Source organism: Stenella coeruleoalba, assembly GCF_951394435.1.
Source record: "Stenella coeruleoalba genome assembly, chromosome: 11".
Classification (NCBI taxonomy): domain Eukaryota; kingdom Metazoa; phylum Chordata; class Mammalia; order Artiodactyla; family Delphinidae; genus Stenella; species Stenella coeruleoalba.
In genome coordinates this window covers 48940515-48968280 of record NC_137157.1, presented here as the reverse complement: position 1 = coordinate 48968280, position 27766 = coordinate 48940515, and the positions used below count along the sequence as shown (strand labels likewise).

At 46.2% G+C, this 27766-nt stretch overlaps 1 protein-coding gene across 5 annotated transcripts in view; it reads left to right on the top strand.

Moving 5' to 3' along the window:
- DYRK2 (dual specificity tyrosine phosphorylation regulated kinase 2) overlaps positions 1-27485 on the top strand; it is a 72834-nt gene extending 45349 nt beyond the window's left edge. For 4 of the 5 annotated variants that reach the window (XM_079936200.1, XM_079936201.1, XM_079936202.1 and 1 more), the window contains 3 exons: positions 4304-4387; positions 5105-5180; positions 25563-27485. In XM_079936200.1, the coding sequence (XP_079792326.1) occupies positions 4350-4387; positions 5105-5180; positions 25563-27170 (1722 nt within the window). In that variant the 5' untranslated portion in view covers positions 4304-4349 and the 3' untranslated portion in view covers positions 27171-27485. Of the gene's footprint in view, positions 1-4303; positions 4388-5104; positions 5181-17718; positions 17852-18445; positions 18595-25562 lie in introns of those variants that run through there. The other variant, XM_079936198.1, reaches the window with a different exon arrangement.
- Positions 27486-27766: the final 281 nt, after the last annotated feature.

Here is a 27766-nt window from a genome sequence, read left to right as displayed (position 1 = left end):
TGCAAAATATGGCACCTTGACATGTTAAGTATGTTAAACGGAAGGAATTTAAAACACAGCAGAAGCAGGAAGGTCACTCTGACCTCCCCGCCCTTGCCCTTCTTCCCTGAAACAGTTGTAAAACTCCCACGTGAGATGCCCTCCCTGTACCAGGAGGAAGGAAGACATTCTTATCACCAGAGACAGGGAATTGGGGGCCAAGAAATCTGTACAAACAAACCTTGTTAAACTCGACCTATTCTTCCTAATTACTTCTTCACCACTTATAACTCCTAGCCCAAGCCCTTTGTCTTGTCAATTCTTCACAAATTTATTGTTTCTTTGTCTAAACTGTATTAAAGCTTCCTGCTCTGGTCACTTCTTCAGGTTTTGTGAAGGCTCCCACGTATAGTGTAAAAATATAATCAAACTTATATGTTTTACTCCTATTAATCTGTCTTTGTCAGTTAAATTTTCTGACCCAGCCAGGGACTCTAAGAGGTTCAAGAACAAGTTTTTCCTCCTGTACGACAGTCTCCACTTGATAGCATTGCAATTAGTTAATATATGTAAGCCCTGGGAACAGTGTGCATACCGGGTGAGAGCTTTGTAAATATTATCTATGATTATCTAGCAAGTCTTACATTGTCTCACAGTGCTTTGAAGAAAAGTCAGCATTAAAAAATTCCCTGAAATAGGTGAATACCAACTCCAGATTAATAATCACATTGGACAATTGGTCACATCCTGTTTTAATGGCATATGCAATGAACAAGGTTCACATCCATGTTGAAATTAACTCCGACAAATCAAGTTAGAAACTTTAAGATGTTCAATCTGTGTCCATTTTGTTTTGTTTTCTAATTGTTTCTACTTCTCTGCTGTGTTTTGTTTTTGTCTTTTTCCTGCAGGGATATTTTTTTCAAATTCAGAAGAAGCATGTTGCACTTAAATAATTTAGGCCTAACAGTTGTAACGTCTGAACAGCACATTAAGATGTTAGAACTATTAAAAGACAATTGGAATGAAAAATTTTAAGAGCTGATTTGAGCAAAAATCAATTTGAATCAGGCAGTGCCCAGTTAGGCATGGCTAGGAGCACTCCACCAACAGGAGCTGGGGGGAAGACTTTTAGAGAGAAGATGCAGAAGCAAAGCGAGGACATTATTTGATTGGCTATAGCTTATGCATTTGCCTTATTTGGAAAAGCCTGGTTTCCTGCTTGTGGTACGTTGTCCTTAGGTTTCAACATCTTAAGCTTGAGGGATGGATAGGCTAAGATTGTGGTTTCCTAATGTACGTGTGCTACTAAGGCATTAGAGCCACCTCAGTGCAATGGCCTCCTTGTTTAACTAATTGAACAAAACAAATGCAGAAGTCAATGATGCCACTGAATTAACAGAGTGGAACTCAGACCCAGAAAGATGGCCCACAGTCCTAACAGCCTAAGCACGCCTCCCCAAAGTGTCTTGCTTAAGAAGCGTTGGACTCCTTGGTGCAGTTGACAAGAGCAAGCAGAGTCACTGTAATATCAAAATGGAATCCTTGACCCCTTTGTATGGCTTAACTTGAAATGGTGAATTTTCCTTTAAGGTATTAAAGCTCCACATGTTTGGAATTCAGCAGGAGGGATTAACTTTGACAAACCAGGAATAGCTGCTCATGTTCAGAAATGTAAGAAATAAAGCTTTTTAGTTTGGCTTCTGTTCTTTTAAAGATCTCACAAATATGCTCATGATTGGAAGCATGCATTCTTCTTTGCAGACTTTAGTAGAAAACTTTAGATTGATGGCATTTCTACCTAATTCATTCATCAAATATTTATTGAGGAGCTATATGTCTCAGGCACTGTCCTGGGTACTGAAAAGAGCAATGGAAAAGTCCCTGCTCTCATAAATGATTCATTGTGGAGTGTATATATTGCACAGTGTTTACATAATGGAGTGTATACATTGTGGAGGGAGACTAAGAGAAAACAAGTGAGGACAATACACTATGTGACAAAAAGAAAACTCATCAGGGAAGACTTCACCATGAGGACATTTATTACTTTTTTTTTTTTTTTTTTTTTTTTTTTTTTTGCGGTACGCGGGCCTCTCACTGCTGTGGCCTCTCCCGCTGCGGAGCACAGGCTCCGGACGTGCAGGCTCAGTGGCCATGGCTCACGGGCCCAGCCGCTCTGCGGCATGTGGGATCTTCCCGGACCGGGGCACGAACCCGTGTCCCCTGCATCGGCAGGTGGACTCTCAACCACTGCACCACCAGCGAAGCCCACCATGAGGACATTTAGCAAAGACCTCAAGGAGATGGGGTTTTCTAGGGGAAGAGCATTCTAGGTAAAGGACCCAGAGACACAAAAGCTCTGAGGTGGGGCATGTGTGGCGTGTTTGAGGGACAGACTGGCTGGAGCAAAGTGAGCAAGGTAGGGTGTAACAGGATGTGAGTTTAGAGACATAAGGACATGAGGGGAGAGCATGTAAATCATATAGGAATTTGGGCTACTTTAAGGGTTTTGCTTTTAGTCTGGATAATGGGAAACTTGGGGAGTTCTGAGAAGAAGAGTGACACAATCTTACCGTTTAAAGAGAGCAGTATGGCTATTGTGTAGAGGATAAACTAAAGATGACAAGGGAGAGCAGGCTATTTCTATAATTCAGGTGAGAGATAATGGTGCCTTTGGTTATGCTGATATTAATGACAGTAGTGAGAAATGGATGGATTCCGGACATTTTTGGATGTATAACCAACAGGATTTGCAAATGGATGGAACGTGAGGTGTAAGAGCAAGAGAGAAATCAAGAATGACTCCAAGGTTTTCAGCCTGAGCAACTGAAAGGCTGGAGTTGCCATTTGATAATAGGGAACCTGCTGGGATAAACAGGTTTAGAGAGATGGAATTAGACATGTGATATCAGACACGTTAAGTTCGAGATACCTATTTATTAGCCATCTAAGCAGCAATGTGGAATAAGCAGATGGCTTTCCGATTCCTCTGCATTCTGAATATAGTCCTTCCAGCTAAGTGCTTCTATAGTACTGAGACATATTTGAATTGCTGCTTGATATAAAACATGTTTAGGAACTTCTATAAGAAATTCTGAACCTCAACGCTGCTTTCAGAGAAAGTAGAACACTAACAGGAAGAATATAATTTGTATGCTTATGATGAGTAGAAAGAGTCCCAAACAGAGCTAACTCTCCTACAGCAGCTGCAGCAGGCACCAAAGGGCAAAAGAGAGCAGATTTAACTGCAGTTTGATTTCAAAGAGGCTGTGGTCTTGAGGGTTTCCACACTCTTTGGTACTGTATAAATTCGTTTGATTTTCAAGCACACGGGGAAACAATGTTTCCTGTGCCAGATATGTATTTTTGCACAAAACTAGTTTGAAAGGCCTCAGCATGAATACTCAAATTGCAATTGACCTGTGTCAGGGATGGCAACAGCACCAAGAAATGGAGCATAAGAAGTGAAAAAGAAATGAAGAGATAAATTTGGAACAACAGGGAATGGCGGTGAGGAAATTTCAGGAAATACAAAACGTAAAGTAGAGGTTAAAAACCCAGATGCCTGTTGGAGAAAGGCAGGTAGTGTCAATGGTAAAGTCAGCCTTGTGCGCACACACATGCACAATAACAGGAAGTGGTAGGGACTGTGGTGATCCATCAGCTGGGCACAGGTTTCCTCCAAAAGGGAGTTGGGGTGTTCTTCATTGCCATACAAGACTGGGAGCACAGAGCAGTAAGATCTTGTCTGATTGCCAGAAATCTAGATATTTACGTGAAACCTCCTGATTTTTTAAAATTTTTTATTTATTTATTTTTATTCTTGGCTGCGTTGGGTCTTCGTTGCTGTGCACAGGCTTTCTCTAGCTGCGGCGAGCGGGGGCTACACTTCGTTGCGGTGCGCGGGCTTCTCATTGTGGTGGCTTCTCTTGTTGCAGAGCATGGGCTCTAGGCACATGGGCTTCAGTAGCTGTGGCACGTGGGCTCAGTAGTTGTGGTGCACGAGCTTAGTTGCTCCGTGGCATGTGGGATCTTCCCTGACCAGGGCTTGAACCCATGTCCCTGCATTGGCAGGCGGATTCTTAACCACTGCGCCACCAGGGAAGCCCTGAAATCTCTGATTTTTAAATGTTGGCATTTAATTCACTTTTTCAAACAGCACTATGTAAGCCAAACAAAATGTATGTGCAAGTTGCTTTTGGTCTTTAGGCCCCCCTTCACAACTTCTAACACTGGCATTTACATACAAATAGTTTTAATTATTGACTAAACCAAGCCATTAAATTCCAACATAGTTATGACAATTATTTCTCCTCCACAGGATAAACCATTCTTTTTTGTGTGTGATCTGGAGTTTCTGTTTCAATATGAAGTCCTCATATTCAAATACAAGAGTAAATATAAGGTAATAATATAATAAAAATAATTCCTTTTCGGTTTTTTAAATAATGAAAGTTATTGACTTTTGTTACTATCCTTGCATAAATCTTCTCAAACTGAAGTCTACATTAAATTAAGTATGATGCAGAATAAGACAGTCATGCCCTGCTGCTTCTAAAATAGGTTGACATTTTGAAAGATTCTCCTGAAATATTTTTCTAAGGATGTTCAGCTTCAGAAATTATATAGGCTGATGGGAAAGGACTGGTTCTAATGGGAACGAACAAGTAGAGAGAGAAATTTTCATTATGATTAAAGGCCAGTCTTCATAGTCTTTCCTATAACTCATTTTCTCCATTATTCAATATAGAAATTTCCATTAAAAAGCAAGCACACTGGATGAGTGAACAGTTTGAGGGGAATGCTTAAAATCCTTCTGTTCGGATCCTGGTGTTAACCTAAGCAGACAGCTGGACCAGTGTTCAGGTGCTGTGATTTGAGAAAGATCTGGGAAGAGTTTTATCTTCCAGGAAACTTTCCTTAGAGACTCTTGCCCTATGGTGGCTTCATTTCTACTCACACAGATAGATTGGGTGCGGGGGTGTCTTCATTTTTTTTTTTTTTGTAAAATAATTGAGAAAGCAGATATCCCCAGAGTGGGGTAATGTCTTAAAACACTTACCAGCTAACACCTGGTGCAAGAGACTGACTTTAAAAAAAAATTTTTTTTTTCCCCCAACAGGGGCAGGGAGCTGAGACAGCAAGAGCAAGAAGAAAGAACAGAGGCTCTAGAAGTCTGGAAAGGAGATGAACTGGAGGTGTGAGGTGTCACTTATTTCTACCTAGTATTAGCTCCGGTTCCCAGGAGAGCGAGGGTGCAGATGGAGACTTCAAATCACTTTCTATGTGGTCCCACCAGTGACAAATCAAAATGTTCTCAGGTTTTTGGTGGGGATTTAAAAAAAAGTATCTTGCTCCAGATGAAAATAGAAAATGACTTAGAATTTAGAGAGAGGAAGGATCATTTTAGTTAATTTCACCCACACCCCTATTTTGTAGATAATCCCAGATGCCTTCAGGAGAACGTTTCATGACTAGGGAAAAGATGTGTGGAAAACTATGGAGGAAAAAGTGAAGTGGAAGAGCTTGGCTCAAGGGGAAGCTGACAAATGTGTCTTGGTCACTTACCTGTAAATGGAACAGGTCTTACTCTGCAAACTTTGGAGAGATTTGCTGACATAGGGCTAAGAAGGGGTAAACCTGAGGTCAGAAACTGCTGCTGAAAATGTAACCCTTCTCACAAATAAGGAAGTTCTCTGCCGTGGGCTGTGGCGCAGATGCCTGCTAGCCATGTGTTTGCTCAGTGATTTCTTTGGCACTTTGTAAAACCCTGTAGGATTTCAGGATATTAGTGCTTCCCCCGATTTACTCTTTGTAAACGGTCCGTTTAGATACCCTTTACTACCAGTTAGCTTCATGTGAATCTCCTTTTATTGAAAAAAGGGGAGAAAGGGAGGTGTCTTTCTCTTTTCCCTTGCCTTATCAGGTTATAGATTATTTCTTTTTACAGGGTCATTGTATATTTTATTCTTGCTAAATAACTGGGTTATGGATGTCTAGTCATCTAATGAGATCTAACTGTGTTCTCAATCCACAACAGCTTTAGATAAAGGTGTGCTTACAGCAAAAGATTACGTTGACGTTTTATTTCTCAAGGAGGAAAAACTCAAATACCATGTGGTAGACACTTTTTTGTTTGTTTCAAAGATCTGAAAAAGATAGTAGGTTCTTGGTGTTGGATAATCTTTCTCTACTAAGTTAGATTATTAGTTAACATTTTCATTTACAAACAAGATGGTACTTGACTGGATCACATCAGAAACGGGTAATTCTCTACCAGTTCACATAGTTGATACAGCGTTTTGTTTTTGTTTTTGTTTTTTTGGCCACGCAGTACAGCATGTGGGACCTTAGTTGAAGAGTCTTAACCACTAGACTTCCAGGGAAGACCTGATACAGCATTTCTTTGCATAAATCCCCTGGGTCTTGCTGCATCATTTCCCAAGTGCTGTTTTAATCGCTCAGTAGTTAAAGGAGGCAATTCTGTTCAACTGAGATAGGCACACAAGGGAAGGCAAAATCTGGGCCAAGCCGGGAAACAGCACCATGGAAACAGACCTACAGCAAAAGAGGAAGAGGCCCTGGATTCTGCTTGGGTTGAGCACGCTGATGGCAGGACTTCTGTAGAGGGGATTTCTCTGCTTTTCCACTGCCCAACTGTGGAGGGGAGTACAGAAGTTTCAGCAGGGAAGTGAAGATGACACTGTCAGGTCAGAAGGAGCTGTGTGGGCCTCCTCCATGCCCCACAGCAATATGCAGTCTGAGAAATGTATGCCATCTCCCTCTTAATCCGTTCTAGGTGGATAAGAGTGAGCTTTGGATTTCCCTGAATCGAAATCTGTTCACTGTCCATTATTAGCAAATCTCTGAAGCCTCCCTTTCCTGGTCTCTTAACTCAGGATAATAATATAGCTGCTTCACTGGGTTGTGTCAGGACTTAAAGAGATGGTTCAGGCAAAACATTAGCACAGAGCTTGACACATAGCTCCAGGAGAAGGCAATCGAGGAATTCTTTTCTCTAAAGTATGTATTACATGAAACATTTGGCAGGTTTAAAGATAATAAAGCATTGTTGGGAGAGGAGAGAGAAGGGAAATCAGAGAACTGGAATGGAGCAACCCCAGTGAGAGGGGGACCACAGATAGCTCTAAATGGAAAGAGGCAGACAAAGCAGCAGAAAGAACCCTTAGCTAAGGTAAGCCCCAGGCCCAACTGTGTGTATTAGAAGAAAATCATTTGATTCGAGCATTCTGGTTCTACTGCAGGGTTATATTTTGTTTTCTCACTTTTATCTCATACTCAGCCTCACCTCATACATTTCATCATGTCCCCCTTCTTCCTTATAAAAATTTCTGTAAGGTTTCTCCCCCTTCTCCTCTCTCCCTCTTGCTCACACCCACTTCTTTCCTCTTCATTCTTACTGGTACTTGCATTACGATTTACTGCTCTTTTGCTGTTCTTTAAAAACATTACTCTCTCTAGCCTGCCAGCTACCTTCTTTTTTGTCCCTTCCAGGTCATGAGAAAACTATATTTTCTTTCTCCACAAAGCAATCTTCTTTTTACTGACCACTTAAACTCCCTTTTAATCTCTTCTCTTTGTCTGTTATTATCTGCCCACCAGTCGTTCATTATTTCTTGGCTAATTTTTAGTATTTATGCCAGCTGGAGATGCTGATCAAGGACCATTCACCTGCACATGTGCTAAATGCAAGTGTTTGCTTACTGGACTTTAGGTTTTCTGTATTTCAAAACCTTCATTAGAGAACGTTGCTGTGTGAACCATGGGCCTGTCCATTATTACGTAGTGAGAGATAACTAGCAAGCACAATGTATTGTCTGTAATGATATTTAAAGTGGCTTTCTTCAAACCAAGATATTTTGGAATATAAAAGTGATAAAAATTGTCCAGGACTATTTAACAACTACCCAAATTATCCAATCACCAAAAATGATTTCTCTTGCTTTTGCCAAGGTAACTGAAGACAAAAGTGGGTTTCTGCCTTAGATGATCCACTGATTGTTTATACTATCTTAATGAGCTAGAGCATTGTCAAGTCAGACTTTAAGCTGAATGTGTGTAGATATGCGTAAATGTATGATTTAATGGAAAGCAATTCCCCAGGAACCTAGGGTGGTCTAGATTCTGCCATGGGAGGGCCATATTGGTGGAGAGAACCCACTTCTATTGCTATAGATTCCTCCTCTTTTCCATTTGCTTGAGGCAGAAGGGCTGATTTGCTACAATAGGATAAAGAAGAAATAATTTACTTGTCTTTGGACATTTTGTGAATTTGGCAAAGTTAAGTCTTTAATTCTGGTCTTTAATAAAGACCAGACTCAAATCATTCTTGGGGAAGCCACAATAAAAATTTGTCCCCAAAGTCCCGATGTATCAACACTTTCCAGTTATGTGGCGTGTGCTTTTAGGAGTATCTATCCCTTCATCTCTGAAGTGGAGGAAATTTTATAATAGTTTGGGAAAAAAATGTGTTAGCAGTTGACAAACTTGGGTTCTAACACTAGTGCCTCCTCTACCCTTACCTGTGGCTCTGGGCACGCCACTTTGCTCTTTTCATCACACTGTTCTCATCTATCACATAAGCTTGCCTTGAGTTATTGGTTACTGTGGATAACCAGAGAGCTGGATGACCATATAAACATGAGGCTTCCCCAAAAAGTTCATTTAGTGCATGAAATATTATTGATGGTAATAATGAGATTGAGGTCATCATGGAGGTGATCTGGTCAAATCTCTACCCAGTGCTGAAAGCAGCACCCACACAGACGCTAGAGCCAGAGTACTTACCTTGTCATGTCTTCGCTGTGTGACCTTGGGCAAGTTAATTAACCTCTCTGTTACTGAACCAGATTTGTTTTACCTGATGCACAGCAAGCCAAAACACTGAGTCACAGAGGTCAGCAGCCAAGCAAGGAGAAAGTTCCAACTGCCGCCTCGCAGGCCAGGGGCTCGGGGTATTTATGGGATGAGGAGAGAAGTTGCAGGTCGGTCCTAAGGCGTGGGGAACGTAGGGGAAGATGATTAGAAAAAGGGGCGGTAATTGTGGTTCTGCTCAGGCACAACTAAGTTCCAGGCCTCTACAGGTTCAAACACGGAGGTGCTTAGCACCACCTGAGGGTGGAGTTTTGGGCCCTCTGAGGTCAAAAGGTCACCCAGCAAACACTCGCGCATGCGCTGTTGGAGGGTCTGTGGGCCTACCTGGTCCTAACCAGCTGAGCTCCAGCTAGACACAGCTGACTCCAAGTTCCCTAAAACAATTCAGGCAAACATCTTATTGTTTAGGCTGCTGCTGCTTGGAGGACATGCAAGTCTTAAAAACAACCTTGATTAGTGAAGGCAGGTGAAATGGATTTGACTAATAATTACCCACAGTTTCATTTCTATGCTTAAGTTTCTTCATTTCTAAAATGGGACTAATAACAGTATCTACCATGCAAGATGGTTGTTAGAATTACATTAGTTCACAGGGTTAAAGTTCTTAGAATACTGCCTCGACATACTGCTTATATGTAAGTATTAGCTATTATTTTGAGGGTTCTCAGGTAGCTGAGGTGTTACCACTATTCTCTGGGAGGGTGCCTCAGCCTTGGACCCCAGGTCTAACCCAGGTCTAGGAAACCCTCAGAACCAGAGCTAGTCTAGCATCTTTGTGTTTCCCTGATCATAGCAGGGCTATAATGAACATTATATAATGAACCAGACTCCTCTGAACTCTCCCTGTCTCAGACCTATTGATATATCCAAAGGGGACCAAAAGTTGTTTCTCAGGACTTGGTTTTTGGAGACCTGGAGTTACAGGGTCCAAAGATGCAGGAACAGCCCATACCTCCAAGGTGTATGGGACCTTAATGTCCAGGGCTACTTAGTGAACTGGGGCATGGATCATTCCATATCTTGTTGGTGCACCTGAGTGTCCCTCGCCTTCATCTCTTTATAATATCTCTTTAAAAGCAAGATAATAAAGCGAAAGGGGTGGGAAGGGGAGGGTTGTCTTCAGAATTTTGCATTTTATTTTAATGACATGTGCTCCTTAGTTGGAATTTCAGCAATCTGTACCCAACATCAGACAGAAGCCAGTGTACCAATCCTCTCCATAGATGAGACAACGGTTAATAAAGCTGGCCTCCAGAGCACACTATTTATTCCTTATTTATTATACCTTATTTTCTCCTTGAGTGATTGATAAATCCTGTCTACAGACCACTAAGAAAGGACGTGATGGGGGAATCTTTTGGAATTCCAGGCTTTCCTGACCTGTTATTTCTTAACTATGTCTCACTTTTAGCAGGTCATTTTAATGAGCTTTATTGCAAAATCCTTAGATAAGCAGCTTTAAGAATTGTGTATGCTTTTGAAACCCAGAGGTAGCAAGGCAAACATCTGGCCCTTCCATTACTTCTGGCTTCTCGTCATTTCAAAGACCCCTCTCTTGGGCTCTAGATAGGGCATCCAAATAAACAGTATCTGCCCCTGCCTCTCCGTGGCACCCCCCTCAGCTACTTCTGGAAACCACCTCCAAACTGGTTGTTTCAGTTTCTATTTCTTCCCCACTCCAGTCTCTCTAACATTCTGCAGCCAAATTGATCTACATTCCTTGACTTAGCACTTTTCTCAGGTCACTCACTGCTCGGAGAGCTCCAGTGGTCCGGTGTTTCCATCCACACCAAGTGGAAACTCTCCTGTCCGGCTTCCACTGTAATCTGCGACCCGGGTGGGTGCACCTACTCTGCCGCCCGCCTCTTGTTTTCTGTCCTCCTCAGTTCCAGTCTCTACTCTTGGGGCTGCTGCTTCTGAAGTACTGATTCCCGCTTCTCTGCCTTCTCTCGAATCGTTCCCTTGGCCTGGGAGTGCTTTTTCTTCTGCCTAAGAGAAGCCCGCCCATTTTCTGGGGCCCAGATCAAATTCTATCTTCTCTAGGAATCCCATTCTGACTCTTCCAACAAACACAGATTCTCCTAGCCCTCTAGAGTTATATGGTATCTAGATCCCATAACCTACACTATATAGGACTTATATATATATATATATATATATATGTTATCCTCTGTATTGGTTAGGATCCGGCAAAAAAAACATGGCACAATCAGAGTTTAATAGACTACGTACAAGCGTATGGGTGGGGAGAAGAGAAATCAGCAAGGGAAAATGAAGGGCCATGGAGCTTGCAACTGCAGGAAACCCTTACCACCTGTAGGCTTGAAGGGGCAAGGGGACTGAATGGTGTCCAGAACTCCAAGCTGTAGCTGTAGGAAAGGACTGTCTGATAAGAGCTGAGGTCAAGGGACCTGGCTGGTCTGTGGCAGGCTGGCATGGGGAAAGCCAGGGAGATCAAGAGCTTGATCTCATTGTCCTGGAGCCTTGGGTCTCTTACCGGAAACTTCCATTAGCTAAATCCACTTGGAAGCCCGTGGGCCTGGGAGCCCATTGATGCCATCTATAAAGTCCCGTGTAGCCCAGAGCAGGGTGGGGAAGGGTGGACCTGAGAGGCAAAAGGAAAACATGCAACACATGCTCTTTACTGTGGGTTTGAAAGGTTTCCTGGAGTGTGAGTTTTCTCCCAAATGAGACTCACAGAATAGAGACCATGGCTTGTATTTGGTCAGCTTTGCCTTCCACAGTGCTTAGCTCAATGCGAATTAGGAAAGGTGTAAAAATGCATATACATTGAGATTGTAAAAAAAATAAAGGGTGTGCAGGGTTGGTTGTAACCTTCCACTCTTGGTTTGGTACCTTTTGAAGCATCTAAGCCTTGGTTTCCCAACTCACTCAGAGTAAAATTCAAATTCCTTAACGTGGTCTTAGCTGTCCCTCTGACCTTATCCCTGTGACTTCCCAGCTCTTGCCCACGTCACTGCTGCAGCCACCTGCCCTCTTGCTGTGCCCCAAATGTTTCCACTTCAGAGCCTTTTCATCTGCTGGGCCCTTTGCCTGGAGATTTCCGCGTGCTTTTTACTTCTTTCGAGTTTGCTAAACTGTTACCTTATCAGAGAGGCCTTCACTGATGACCCTAAGTAACATAGTACCATCTCCCATCTCTCCCTATCCTCTTACATCATGTCATTTTCCATATAGTACTTACTTATCACCCTCTGACCTGTGATATATGTATTGTTCATCACTTGTCATTCTCCTTGCGCTAGAAGACAAGATCCATGGAGCAAGGACTTTATTTGCTTTGTTCCAAATACCAAGATCAATGCCTGACATGTAGTAAGAGCTTGAGAATTGATTATATACGTACATGTATAGTTTTCCCCCACTATTTGAAAGTACAGCATTCCTTTGAAACCTTTCATAAGCTGGAATGGTGTCAAGTAAAGAAGCATTTACCTTAGGACTCATCTTGCTAACAAATGCACAGAATAAATGGAGATAACTCACAGACACTCACAGACAAGTTCAAAGCTAAGGTGGCTTGATGCGGAGCTGCAGTTCCAGGGGAAAGGGCTTGGTGGCGCCACTCTCACTGCTTGTGCGTGTGTGTGTGTGTGTGTGTGTGTGTGTGTGTGTGTGTGTGTGATGCCTCTATATGGAGTCACTGCAAAACAAAGGCTGAATGCTATTTTTGCTTTTTGCCTTTTTTGTAAAAATGAAAATCCTCTTCGGATTTCTTTCGGTTAAGGAAAACAGGTACTCTTGTAGGTCTTTTGTAGAAGTGGAGTCCCTTTTCACTGTTTATAAGCATTTTCATTGTTTATAAGTTTGAATGTGGATGTTTGCTCTTAGCCCATCCTTGGCTAAAATGATGTTCCAGTTCGTATGTTTTTTATTGAGTCTGTGCTTAGGTAAGCCAGAAGCAATGGCCAGTGCAGCTCTCATGATGCTCATAGAACAGACCTCTCCTTCCCACTGGCCCCTTCCTAGCTTCTAGATGGCATTACTTTTGGTTAGAGTGTCACCAAAGATCCCAAGACCTGGAACCACAGGTCCTGTCCCTTGCTGTTATCTGGTTTGCAAAATCGCACATTGTTTCTCTTACAGCAAACTTCCTAATAGAGTTGCTCTTAGAGTTGCTGTGCTATTTTTACTCATTCACTCCCCGGCAGGTTCAGGGTCCAGTATGATGGCCGGTGCCCTGGAATCAGCTCGCTCCTGGCTGGTTGCTCGCAGTGCAGCCTGGTGGGCCTGTCTCCTGGGGGCTGACTGTGTGAGTTGAGCCAGTGGTATGGGAGGCCTTGGCCTGGGAGCCTGCTGCTGGGGGCCCTACCTAGTGATGGCCCTCCTTATCCCTTTGAAGCTCCCGGACACACCAGGCACTGCTCTGCTGGCATTTGTCCTGGTGGTGTCAGAGGCACAGGTCCCACTGGGCTCTTCAACACAGTACTCCCCACATCCAGGATATAGCCTTCTCTTTTCTCTGCTTACTACTTTTCTATCCTTAGCATGCAGCTGGAAAAAGCAGATGAACTACCCCCAAGAAATGCTGGACAGTATCCCCAGCCTTTCCAGATACCTAGCTCACCTAGGGGACAAATGCACCTCCTCCCTACCCACCGCCCCCAGGATTAAGGAAACTGGCTGTGTAAGTACCCTGACCAGAACACCACCAACCTACTCTGACACTTCTGATCACCAGCTCTCTAGTGGTAATCTGACAGACACTTCTTCCTGATTTCCATACCAGCAGTGGCCACAGAGGCAAAGGCAAATACCAGTGGCCATTTGGGTATGGCATCCATGCCCCCTACATCTGAGGAGTTACATTCCTAGACTTCAGGCCATATGGTCTTGATGTTCTTCTCTAGGTGGTTCTGGACCTTGGTGATGGATACATGGAAGATACCATCAGTAAATGGGATCCTTCTAAGGGGCATTAGGCCCAACTTACAAGTCTGTTACCCAAAATGAGGCAGTTCCTTAATAATTTACCTTAGTTGTTTTAAAAGACTTTGTACTTTGTTCTCACATTTCCACAGCTGGTGAAGTTTCAGATAATTCTTATCCCAAATATCATCCGTATCCCTAACCTTATAAAGATTGCAGTACCAACCCTCCCCCTGCCACTTCGAGCTTCCTCTATTCTGAATTGCTTACACTTCTCCCAGAGTACACTAGGCTTTCTTCTCCTTGGTGCCTCTGCACATCCTATCCTTCTGCCTAGAACGTCCTAGCCTGGCTTGTCTGACTGGCAAACTCCCAAGTCTCTTTAACATCACAGCTCTTTTGAGGCCAGTCACCACTTAAGTAGAGCTCATCACTCCCTCCTGTGTGCCACCATCGTGCCTCCTGCATGCCTTGATTTCTGCCCCATCACATCATTAAGGGTCTTGCCTCTCCCACTGGATTGTGATTCTTAATAACCATTACCAGAGCCAGGGATTATTTATTTAAATGTGCAGCCCCCGTACGAATAGTGTCAAAAATATGATAGGTGCTTACAGTTTATTGCTTCATTGAATAAAAGAATGAGGTCCTAACAGATTACCCAGCTGAAGCCTCACCCACGACATCTGATGATTCATCCTCTCCCCTAGGCCCAGCACACACTGAATTCTTTGTAAATGTTCCTGGGATAAAGAGATTAAATGAGTGAATATGTTTTGAAACCAGCAATTTTCTTGTTCATTTCCAATTTTCTCTGTGATCAGTACTTTTCTCAGTGAAGAATCGACTTCCTTCCACAAGACTCCATTCTGAATTCCCCAAAGTTTCTTTCTTTCTCATCCTGCTACATCCTGCCTACTTGTCATTTGAAGCTGGATTTTATAAATATTCAGAACAGATGGAGTTTTTACAATGGGCAAGAACCAAAGACCAGACTCTTACTAACTGAATGGAGCCCCCTGAGGTTACTGTTAACAGCAACACAACTCTGATCTGGTTATGAGTCATGACGATTAAACATGATAGTATTAGTGAAAGGGTTTTATACAGAGATTAATGTAGTATAATTGATAATGATGCATTAGAATAATAGAGTTTGAGGGTAATAGCTACTAGAATTCACCCAGTTTATTCTCCTTGAAAGTTCAGGGAGTGCATTTGTACATTTTTCTATTTGACATTAATACAGGTTGAGGCCATCAATATTTAATAAAATGAGAGAAATCCGAGCAATTGTAAATACTAATTTAGAGGTCAGCAAGAATATAATTTTGAAAGGTGTACCATTTATAATTAAAATAGCTAAAGATATTAGACTAAATGCAAATTTTCCTCAAGGTAAGAAACCAAAAGATAAAAAATTGAAATTGTACTTATCGTGTCATAAAACAACATATTAGGAAAAGTTCTCTAAACAAGCAGTTTTTCTTTGATTAAAGTTAATGATTCATTGTGTCCCTTTGTTTACAAAAAAGTCAGTGTTCCTTTTCCTCATATTTAATGTGGAAATTAATATTTCTAATTTGGATTTCACAAACTATGACTTCCAGTAGTTAGCATTTTTCTTATTCATGAAAAAGCAGGAGAGTATTTAGCTTCTGTTGAAGTAAGGTAAGAATAATTTGAGCGAAAGCTGGGTCCCGTTATATTAAAATTGAATTTTTGGCTTCACATTTTTCATCTAAACATCAGTTGTATGGAACACTCATTAAGAAAAGGAAGACAGTATGAAAATAATTGTTTGAAAGGGAAGGAAGGAAAAGAGGTGTGATGTTTCTTAAAAGCCAAGGTAACACAGAGCAGAGTGAGATTAAACTGAGTCAGAAAATGAGTTCTAGCTTCAACTCTGCTGCTAAGTAATCCCTTTTCTTTTAGTTAATTCTGAACACTGAATATGTTTCCCCACGTGAATTTGAATGTGATCGTCTCTGATGACAAGCAAGGGGGAGTATCTCTTGCTGGGACCAGATCAGGTCATCACTCTTCTTTGTAAAGGTTTATTATTGGATTGATTGTTTCACTGTGTTTCTACTTTATTGGGAGAAGGATTTTTTAGAGGGACATATTACTATGCACAGTTCTACTCTTTGCCACCTGTTCCCTCTGCCAACACCCTCAGTCCTTGATGCCCCTGTAGGAGCCCTGGAGACTCTTGAGAGGGCCACACTGTAACTCTGAAACACTCATTTTGGGGCATTTGTATTTAGCTGAAGGTGATCTTGCTGGGAGGTTGCTATGACAATTTGCAAACAGTAGAGGCGACGGTCCCCATTCTGATTTGAGTCTGCACTAGCTCAGGCCTGCACACTTGGTCCAGCCAGGGGCGGCAGATACACAGGACAGATCATAACGGACCCAGGTTCGCAGGAGAACTTCAGAAACCAGGCACGTCTGGAGAAGAAAGTGCAAGGCAAACTTTCGGTTCTGTCATCCGGAATTGCCGGGCTTCCCCTCGCCCCACTCCCGTTGAAGTCACAAAACCTGTGACCTTTGGACAAAGGCATGTGCCACAGACGACAGGACGCGGGTGTGAGATGGGCAGTAGTTCTTCAGTCTGCAAGGGAAAGAGAGGCTGTATATGGCAAATTCAAAGGACAGGGAAATTCTCCGTGTCTTGGATGGGAAGGGGAAAGAGACTTGTGTCTGGGGAGGAAAGGAATTAAAGGTGTCGCTCGGGAAGGTGTACCTCTCCCAGTGGCCGCGCAGGGGAAAGGCTCGGAGTTGTAAGGAAATGGGAGGCGTCTGTGATGTTTATTTTTGCCTAGCAACCCACAGCCAACTGCTTCCCCGGCAACCATCCACACGCGCCTCTCTGCATCCCCTTGTCCTAGAGACTGGAGAGCGGTCACTTGGTGTCAGTAAATCAGGGAGGGGCTGTGTGTGGTGGAGGTGGAGGTGGAGGTGGGAGGGCAGCCCCCTCCTTGGCCCACACTCGGGGTCCCCAAGCTAAGGCGCGGCCCTCCAACGGGCTGGACTTTCCTTACCGAGGTGACCCCCGGCACAACTAAGTTATTTACTTGATCAATTTGGGAGAGGAGGTGCTTAAGCCACTGGGACCCGGAAGGCGGTGGGGGGGCAGTATTGTCTGTGAGCAGCCATCAGGTTCGGAAAGCTGAAAATGCATATATGGTTGGGGGTGCGCTCGGAAGGGGAGGGGGGTCTCTGCAGCGATTTCGGTGGGAGGGAAGCAATGGTAGGTTGCGCTGCAGGGAAGGGGTGGGGTGCTGCAGGGGCGGGCGAGGCCGGGGAGGGGAGAAGGCCGTTAGCAGGGGCAACCGTGCAGAAGGCCGGAGGGGGAGGCCAAGGGCGAGCGGAGGCTGCAGAGTTTTCGGGGGAGTGGAGGGGTGGCTATGCCGACGACTGGGGTGCGTGCTGGGGAGGAGTGGGTGGGAGGGACTCCGGTGGGCGGCTGGGTCGGGGAGGGTGTGCGCGGGAGTCTGTGGCCGGGCCTGGGGTGGGGTGGGGAGTCCGGGGGCGGGGCCTGCCCGGCGGCAGAGGGAGCGGGGGCGGGGCTGCCCTTCCCGGCCGCGCGGTGCGCGGGCGCCTGGCGAGTGTGCGCGGGGGCGCGCGTGCGCGGGCCCGGGAGGAGGCTCCCGAACCAGTCGGCCGAGGCGGCGCAGCCAGCTCCCCCGCGCCCTATGTGAGGGAATCGGGGAGGCCCGCGGCGCGCCGGGGAGGGCGAGGCATGTGCACGGGCCGGAGGGTGCTGCGGCCGCCCGAGGAAGAGGAGGACGGCGGCGGCGGCGAGGAGAGCGGGGGGCTCGCGGCGGCGGGCCCGGGCCGAGGGGATGCAGCGGACTGTGTGTGTCTGGCTGTAGCTGACGGGAGGCGGCGAGGAGGCGCCGGAGATCCGCGAGAGGGGCGACCAGGAGGCGCGGCGGTGGCGGCCGCGAGAAGTAGCAGCAGGACGGGCGGCGGCGGCGGCGGCGGAGACGGAGACGGCAGCCCTGAGATGCATTTTCCTCTCCAGCGGCCATGTTAACCAGGAAACCTTCGGCCGCCGCTCCCGCCGCCTACCCGACCGGTAAGGAGGCCCGGGCCCCGCGCCGCCCCGGTCGCGCAGCCCCGCGGCCCCCGGGCCAGCCCTCGTGGCGCGGGCTCCCGCTACCAGCGGGACCTCGAACAAAGTCTGCGCCGCGGCGGGGCGGCGCGGGGTCCCCCGGGCGGACGGCGCGCCCTCGCCTCGGCTCCGCTCATTGTTACACGCGAGCTCCGAGGCTCCTCCGAGCCGGCCGGGGGCCGTCCCGGGCCTCCCCCGCCCGGGACTTGGCGAGGCGGCGGCGCCCGGGTCGGCATTCCAGCCCAACTCCAGGCCTGCGGCCTCCCGCAACGTGAGCCGCCGGCCCGCGCCCGGCCCGGCTCCACCAACGGGTCGCGAACTCGCTTGCGCGCCAGGGGCCCGACTTAACTTTGCAGCCGCCTGAGCCCCGCCCCGCGGGAGTGCCGGGTGTCTGCGTCCCCGGCCTCCTGCCGCTCCGGGACGCCCGCGTTCACGGTCCCCGGCTCTGCCCCGGGGAGAGCGGGCTCGGCAGCCTGGAGGGGTGGGGCGGGGCCACCGGGTCCGGGTGACTTTCTCCCCCTTGACCCTCTTTTGTCTCCTCCCGCGCGTGGCTGCCAGGCCGAGGAGGGGACAGCGCCGTTCGCCAGCTTCAGGCTTCCCCGGGGCTCGGTGCGGGGGCTCCCCGGAGCGGAGTGGGGACCGGCCCGCCCTCCCCCATCGCCCTGCCGCCGCTCCGGGCCAGCAACGCTGCCACCGCAGCCCACACGGTAAGACCCAGGCCGCGGGCGGCGGGGGAAGAGGGGCGGGAGGGGTCCGGGGCACAGGCACCCGGACTTGGGGGATAATGCGGCCGGGAGAGGGTAGAGAGGTCGAAGTGCCAGTGTCTTCACGCCAGTGGCCTCTCCGGGACGCCGCCCTCTGGAACTTGAGCGAGCCCAAAGCTGCAGCCACAAAGGAGGATTCGTGGCGTGGGCCCCTCACTTCCCCTCCGGAGCCCGCCCACCCCTGCGCTCCTCTTCCTCGGAACTTCCTCCTGGTCGCTTTCCTTCTCTCTTCGCTCCCCACCACCCCCCCCTTTTTATTCCGTCCTTGCTTCCTCGAGCTCCTTTTCCCTGACCCGATAAACATCCCTGCCCCTCCACCACCACGTTGGGTAGTGGGTATTTATAGAAACAGATATGTGTTAGGGGACAGCCAGGCCGTCCTGCCCGGAAAATCGATGCCCCAAAGAGCATCCCGGGCCTGGCTCTACCCAGCAGGGAGCACCGACAGTTGTCCTCCGCGTGTGGAAGCATCTTTTACGAGTGCTACAGGTTTGAGCACAGCAGAAATTGTAATTAACATTAACAAAAATAAGAGCCGCAGCGGCAGTCAAAACAACGCGCCACCCCTGTAGGATTCTGCAGTTGGATATTATTGAAAAGAAAAGGGCCAGCTTTGCCTCGGAAGGAGGTGGGAAGGGATGGGCACCTGACAGGTGCCGTGGTCCCTCAGAGGGCCAAGAGGGAACTGGGAGCTCGGCGCGGGACTGGTGGCTGCAGAGATCAGCAAGCTGGGCTTGATTTCAGTACGTACGTTTTCTCGCCTCCCAGAGAGAGCCCTTGGATGGTGGCTGACAGCCTAGGGGAGATGTGCCCTGGAGGAGTTGATGGCTTCCAATGTCTTGTTTACGATTCGATCTTCCAGAGGAACTGCCTAAGATGGTTCTGTATGAGGAGTGCTTGCTAAGGATATGGCTTTGGTTGCCAAGTGAAAGTTAAGTTCTTGCAGAAAAGGCCATTTCTAGCCTTCAGAGGAGCAGCTCTGAGGGTCATGTGTCATGGGGAAACTTGTTTATGGGGAGAATTTATAAGCGGATGGCTAGAATGGAATATTTTCTCTTAGACATGGACATCTGTGCACAGTTCCCCAGGAACATGTTTTCTTCTTACATTTTCTTTCTCTCTCTCCTCACACATCTAGACCCAGGGGCTAGGAATTCACTGCGCAGAAGTTAACCAATCTGTTGGGCTGTGGTTAATGGAGGAGCATCAGTAGGCTGTTGATTCTGTGTGTTAGAGTTGAATGTTCTTGTCACAGTGATGTTTTAGTTGAGAAATTGCCATTGGGTTTAGGTGTTTCAGTTTGGTTTGGAATCATCTGACAATTTGGAAAATATAACATCCAGTTTTTTTCCATGTGTGAATCACATGAATTGGTATGACCTGGAAAAGAACTACTACTTGGTTTGCATCCGGCTTCCAGTTATATAAGGGTGGGCTTTGCTTGATCAGAGCCTCTTTGCAACTGAAATATGTAATGAGATGACAGAAAATGATACTAGAGGAATAGCCTGTGGTGGAGCAGAAATGAGAAGATGTGTGCGTGCTTCTCGGGACTCCTAATGATGGTGCTTGTATTTTGCTGTGGTATCTACCAGATTTACCTGTGTTTAACTTACCTAAACTTCAGTAAACTGTTGATCACTAGAAGCTTGGTTTTGAAAGTGTGAATTTGGGTTTTGGTTGTTCTTTAGTTTTGATTTTATTTGCACAGCATTGCAGACTTCCTCAAACAGGCAAGTAAAAGGACCACAGAGTTTATCTGGTTCTACTCCTTCATTTTACAGATGAGGAAAGAGTCAGACAAGTGAACTGGTTTGGTCAAGACTCCTGAGCCAACTCCTATCAAGGCTGGAGCTAAAGCCCAGGCCCTCCTGAGTCCAGCTTTAACACACTGCTTGACTGCTAATTCTAGGAAATTGTATTAGTTTTGTTATAAATGCAAGAACCTTAGCAGATCCATGTGTCCATATGTCTTTCAGGTTTTTGTAAGCTTTTAGTTTTTAATTTCACAGCAGTTACAACTAGGAAGAGCTATTTTTGAATGGGTGGGGGGAAGGGCATTATGGAGAGGAAAATAATCTCGTTGTGTTTGCCCATATTTTCTCTTGTAAATGATGCAGTAGGTAGATAAACATATGACTATAGGGATTATAAACTTCGGAATTTATCTAGTGCATTGCCCTTTTGTACCCTATCTCCATGGATATATTATACTTAGTCATTTTATCTCTGTCCTAAAAGTGTACCCAATAACTATTTTGATTCCTATTAGTTTTTTTTTTCTTTTTAATGTTGTATGGGAGATATTAATGTGCTTATTTTTTAAATTCTGAAATATTAGTATTGTATCACTTTCATAACTGTTTAACATTTAAAGCACTCTCCAATTACCGGTTTTACCTTTATAAGATAATAGGAGTCAAAGAAGAATGAATATTCCCATTTAAAAAACAGTAATGTTTGATAGAAGAAAAAGACATTTGATTCAGGGCCACACAGACCGTCAGTGTGTTTGAGGAGGAGCTAGAATTCCGATCTTTTTGGACTCAGTTCTATTCCCATAACACTATACAGCATTTCTAAGATGACTTCAGCAAAGTTTTAAAACTCCCAGAAATGTTAGCACAGTGAAGTATGTGCTGTTTTCCCTTTTATTTTTGGAAGAGATTAAAACTACCAAATTGACTAGACTATTGTTCTTACATAATTTTTAATGCTAAAATGTGTCGTGGTCAAAGAGGGCTTTTGGGGGTCTCTCTGCTTCAACCCATACGTTGTAGATATCTAACAATTACATTCATTCAGTATTTTTAAATTTAAGAGGCACTGTGCTAGGTAGGCATTGGCAAATAGGTAAAAGTGAGTGAGAGGTTTTAAACATTCTTAAGTTTATGGTGTTGTCCTGGCATATGTCTTGTGGAAATGTTTTGGCATTTCTAGGGCTTTTTTCCTCCCTTTTTATAGATCAGTTAATTGTGCTTCCGACCTGGGTTGTGATTGTAGAGTCCCACAGTGTTTAAGACTCAAAATCCTCCTTTACTAGAGCCTCTAAAATGAATCTGCCTAACATCTGGAAAGTTTTTAAGATTCCACATGTCACTTTTAGGTGTTTAGTTGATCTCTTCTGCTGCAAGTACTCTTTAATGGGCTGTCATTTGCTTCCAAGTCTCTGCCGATGCAATGCAAGCCTAACATCTTGTGACTTGGGTCACTGGAGACAAGTCCCAATTCCCTGGGTGTTAACTTCATGTTTTCTTATGAAGGTACAAAGATAGTTCTTAAGAATAACTCAGAGACGTGAGAGTTAGTTCTTCCACTCAACAGAAATTGACTGAGTACTTCCTGTATGTTGGGTTTATGTCAATAAGGACTTAAAAAGATAAGAGGTGACCCCACCCTGGAATTGTTCACAGCCAGGTGGGTACATCAGGTGTGAAAACAGGTATGTAAAACGAAATAAGTGTTTTGATATATCAGTGCTCTATGAGCACCCTGGAAGGGAAAGGGACCATTTCACAGAAGAGGTGAGAGTTGAACTGCGCATTGAAGGGTGAGTATGAGTTTACCATGTAGTCCTGGTTAGGAAGGAGATTCCAAGCAGCATTTGGAAAGGGCAATAACTTTAGCTCTCCTTTACTCAGTACTATACTAAGCACTCTATATCTTTTACCTTATTTAATCCTCCTAATGGCCCTAATGAGGTCGCTTTGTTACCTTCTTTTTACAGATAAGGACACTGAGGTTTAGAGAGATTAAGTAAATTGACCAAGGTGACACAGTTAGTAAGTGGTGGAGCTGGGATTCATTTCCCATGCATCTAATTGAAAGTCCCTGGACGCCTAACCATTGTGAAACATAACCTCCCCAAAAACAGAGTGTAAAAGAGCGTGGTGTCTCCATGGGTCTTGGGGAATCCAGCTTATTCTCGGAGAGAATATGACAGTGGTGGGTGACACTGGAAGGACTCGGGTCATATAGGCTCTGCATTTGAGAACCTCATGTTCTTGCCTGTGAGGTCTCATATTATCTGTGGAAATGGGGTGCCTGTGTGGGCCTTAAGCAAAAGCAAGGGCAGTGTCAGAGTGACACTTTTCAGTGGTAACTCCAGAAGCACCGTGGAGAGAAGAGACTTGAGGAATTCTAGACTTAGAAGCAAGGGGACATGTTAAGAGGCTGCTTCGGTTGTCGCAGTGAGAGACAGCAGGGGTGTGAGGTGAGGCAGCGTGGATGGAGGGGAGTGGGGTAGATAGGAATGACGGGGCTCCGCGGTGACTTGGGAAGGTGTGGGAGACGTGGAGACAGAGTGATTATTCGGGGGTGAAGCCTTTTGTTGACCAGAAATTGAGGGTTGTGGGAGGAGGAAATGGTTTTGGTAGAAAAAGCGTGAGTTGAGTTTGAGTGGCTTGTGGGAAAGGTAGCTGATCTGGAGTTGGATACAGGGGGTCTTGAGCTCGGGAGACATAGATCGGGCTCCTTTTAGCTAGAGGTGTACATGTGGCGGATGTCAGCCCCTGGGGGGTTGCTGGAGCCCTGGCTGTGGTCATAGTCGACCAGGGAGAGTTATGGGAGTGAGAAGCCTCCAGCCACTTGAGGCTTGAACCCTGGGGAACTCTGGAAGCCTTCTTCGTTGCTGTTGTGGAGGAGACCAAGAGAAGGTAGTTGGAAAGACAGGAGGTGATCCAGTTAATTGGCAAACTCTCTTTAGTTCTAGTCACTCAGCTTTTTTTTGGATGATATTTTGAATTATGCAGAACATTAAAATTGCTCTTGCAAAAATAAGTTGGTTTCTGAAGCTCAGAACGTATTACGTTGTCCTCTTTTTAGGAGTTCCTAAAGCCCCAACGTTAATTTTGTCCCCAGTGAAGCCTCATGCTTTTTGTAGCATGTATGCTGGTAATGTCGGTTTTTCTTCTGAAATCTCTCCAAGCTGCCCTGAAGAGAATGGTTCTCTAGGAGACATATATTTCTAATTTCAGGCCCTTTTGTTCCCGGGTGCTTGAAAGACGGTAGTGGAGAGGAGGAGAGGTTCAGAGACTGAGGCTTGGGAACAAAACTCCATGGACAAGCCTGTACTACTTTTGTATATACCCAGGGCTTCCTAATGCCTTTTTATGAACTGCTTTGCTTCTGGCATAGAACGAGGATAAAATAACCTGTCCAGCTACCTGACAGAAGATAAGTTCACTTAGCGTGGAGTATCATCTGTGAGTTTAATAAAAGGGTTCAACTAGAAGTCTTCCAGAAATCTGAGAAATAAAATCTCTCAATGAAGTCATACTTCAGCAAGGCCCAGGTACTATACTATATTCTACTTTGTTTTAGAAGATTGCAGAGAGAAAGTGCAGGCCTCAGATAGTCCCTGTGCCTGCTGTGTGTCAGTTAAGGAAAATTTGAAGGTCTTGGTCTCCTAGTAAGAAGGACTTGGAATTTCATTTTATGATCCAGGTAGTCCCGAACCACTTCCTGAATTATATTACATACACAGAGCACTTCTACGCCATTTAGTGATACGTAAAGCCCGAGAGGTAGGATTTCGGAGGAGTTGATGGGAAAAGTACTGATAGTAGAGGACTTCAGCCAGTTGATTGTAAGCTCCTGAAGGGCAGGGACTCTGCCACATGTGTGGTTAGACCTCAGCTGACACTGGCTGAAGGAATGAGTTGGATTGTGAGAGGCAAGTTGATCTTTAAGCTTTCATGTAAAAATCGTCTAGTGGGATGCTTTTAAGACTTGTGAGTGATTGTCTGAGGCTGGCAAGAATTCCTCACTGGGAGGGGATCCTGGCTGCAAGTCCTCTTGTACCCCTCACCTCTTGGCCATAACAATGCTTGAAAGAAATCCCCAGTAGATTCTCAGTAGGAAGGCTGGGGCCCCTTGGCTTATGCCGTCAGTTTTGTTCAGACAGGAATGTTTGTGGATGGCATGTGTGCCCGAAATAGAAATTGCTACTTTGTATTCCTTGTCAGAGAGCTGAGTATCCCAGCAGCCTGGAGAAACACAGGTCTTGAGAGAGCCAAGCCATTGACCAAAGGAAGGCCCAAAAGAGGGTGGCGGTTCGCTTGTGGGGCTGAATGGCCTTAAATGGTCATCACAGCCAGTGAAGCCCAGAAACTTAAAAATAGGTTTGGGGTTTACAAGATGCTACAGAGTGCATGTCTACATGGGAATGTTTCCAGCCTAAAAGTACAGTTTTCTTTGCTGCTGGATCATGCACTTTCCTAGGTGTAATTAGTTCGATTTTCAGGTAGTGGAGAAGACCGAGAATGAAGACAGTAGTGTTCTCAGAATAGAGCTAAACACTGGAGAAGGAGTAGTAAACAAGACCGGCCTGGTCCCTGCCCTCACGATAATAGAGAAGCTACTAAGTGAAGTGTGAAAAATGTTATGGTCTGGGGGCGGGAGAGCCAGTAGAGTGCCGACGTGTTCATGCTTTTTCTGTGTCCTCTTTCATCTTGATATCAAGTATGGGCTGCATTGCACCTCTGTGATATCCCAGGCCCTGTGCTGAATCTTAGGCAGAGAATGACGAGCAAGAAGCATGGTCTCTGCCTCCACTGAGGACTTACTCTAAGAACCCTGAAAACACGTACAGCAAACTCTTTGTTACGTGTAGCAGCTGTGGGGGTCTTTTTCTTCCGGATCCCAACTTTGATCGCCTTCCCCAGCCCCCCAACCTCTTCTGCCTTTACTTCTGTCTGAGGCTGTCCACGTCACGTCCGCTCTCCCTGCCGGGGTGTTCGTGAGGTCCCTCCTGCGTGCACAACTCTTTCCATTTAAGAAACCTGATTCTGGCTGTAAATTCAAACCAAACTGGATTTTGTAAAGGTGAGGGTGGGCGCCGATTTATAAAATATCCCTTTTGAACAGCCAGACCTCTTCCATTCTCTTGATGTTCCCTTTCTGAATTACAGATTGGCGGCAGTAAGCACACAATGAATGACCACCTGCACGTCGGCAGCCACAGCCATGGACAGATCCAGGTTCAGCAGCTGTTTGAGGATAACAGTAACAAGCGGACAGTGCTCACAACACAACCAAATGGGCTTACAACGGTGGGCAAAACGGGGTTGCCGGTGGTGCCGGAGCGGCAGCTGGAGAGCATCCACAGGCGGCAGGGGAGCTCCACCTCTCTGAAGTCTCTGGAAGGCGTGGGGAAGGTGAAAGCCATCCCCATGACACCCGAGCAAGCGATGAAGCAATACATGCAAAAACTAAGCAGCTTCGAACACCATGAGATTTTCAGCTACCCTGAAATATACTTCTTGGGTCCAAACGCAAAGAAGCGCCAGGGCGTGACAGGCGGGCCGAACAACGGTGGCTACGACGATGACCAGGGATCCTACGTGCAGGTGCCTCACGATCACGTGGCTTACAGGTACGAGGTCCTCAAGGTCATTGGGAAGGGGAGCTTTGGGCAGGTGGTCAAGGCCTATGACCACAAAGTCCACCAGCACGTGGCCCTGAAGATGGTGAGGAACGAGAAGCGTTTCCACCGGCAGGCGGCCGAGGAGATCCGCATCCTGGAGCACCTGCGGAAGCAGGACAAGGACAACACCATGAACGTCATCCACATGCTGGAGAACTTCACCTTCCGCAACCACATCTGCATGACGTTCGAGCTGCTCAGCATGAACCTCTACGAGCTCATCAAGAAGAACAAGTTCCAGGGCTTCAGCCTGCCTTTGGTTCGCAAGTTCGCCCACTCCATCCTGCAGTGCCTGGATGCTTTGCACAAAAACAGGATAATTCACTGTGACTTGAAGCCCGAGAACATTTTACTGAAGCAGCAGGGTAGAAGCGGGATTAAAGTGATTGATTTTGGCTCCAGTTGTTACGAGCATCAGCGGGTCTACACGTACATCCAGTCCCGTTTTTACCGGGCCCCGGAAGTGATCCTCGGCGCCAGGTACGGCATGCCCATCGACATGTGGAGCCTGGGCTGCATCCTCGCGGAGCTCCTGACTGGTTACCCCCTGTTGCCTGGGGAGGATGAAGGGGACCAGCTGGCCTGTATGATTGAACTGCTGGGCATGCCCTCCCAGAAACTGCTGGATGCGTCCAAGCGAGCCAAAAATTTTGTGAGCTCCAAGGGTTATCCCCGTTACTGCACTGTCACGACTCTCTCAGACGGCTCCGTGGTTCTCAACGGAGGCCGTTCCCGGAGAGGGAAACTGAGGGGCCCACCGGAGAGCAGAGAGTGGGGGAATGCACTGAAGGGGTGTGACGATCCCCTTTTCCTCGACTTCTTAAAACAGTGTTTAGAATGGGATCCTGCGGTTCGCATGACCCCTGGCCAGGCTTTGCGGCATCCCTGGCTGAGGAGGCGGCTGCCAAAGCCTCCGACGGGGGAGAAGACGTCAGTGAAAAGGATCACCGAGAGCACTGGTGCTATCACATCCATTTCCAAGTTACCTCCACCTTCCAGCTCAGCCTCCAAACTGAGGACTAATTTGGCACAGATGACAGATGCCAATGGGAATATTCAGCAGAGGACAGTGTTGCCAAAACTTGTTAGCTGAGCTCAGTCCCCCGATGCTGGTAATTCTGAAAGATACGACATTGCTGAGCCTTACTGGGTTGAAAAGGAGTAGCTCAGACCTGTTTTTATTTGCTCAATAACTCGACTCATTTGTATCTTTTTGGCACTTATTTTAATGTAAGAAGGTTGTTTGTTTTGTTTTTATAAAATACATGGGGACAATGCTTTAAGTTTTTATACTTTCTGAAACTTTTTGTGTTCTAAAAGTACGATGAGCCTTACTGTATTTAGTGTGGCAGAGTAATAAACATCAGTGGCAGGCCATTGATTACGTCATGACTGCCGCGCATCTACAGATTGGTGTCAAAGACGTTCACTATGTGTTCATGGTTCATAGTATATTCTCCCCAAGGTGATTGCCTCCGAAGGCCCCCCCCCTTCTCTCTCCACGCTTCAGGTTCATGCACAGGTGCAGCCTGTCCTGCTTCCGTTTTCCATAAGTTACCCAGGTGGTAGTGATGGTGGGAGGAGAATGGTCAGGATGAAAATGATATTCTAAGAAAAACTGCACCTTAGAGATTTTTCCCTAAAATAGTGCTCAGAGACAAAATAAAATCCCCACAGTTGAAATGCCCA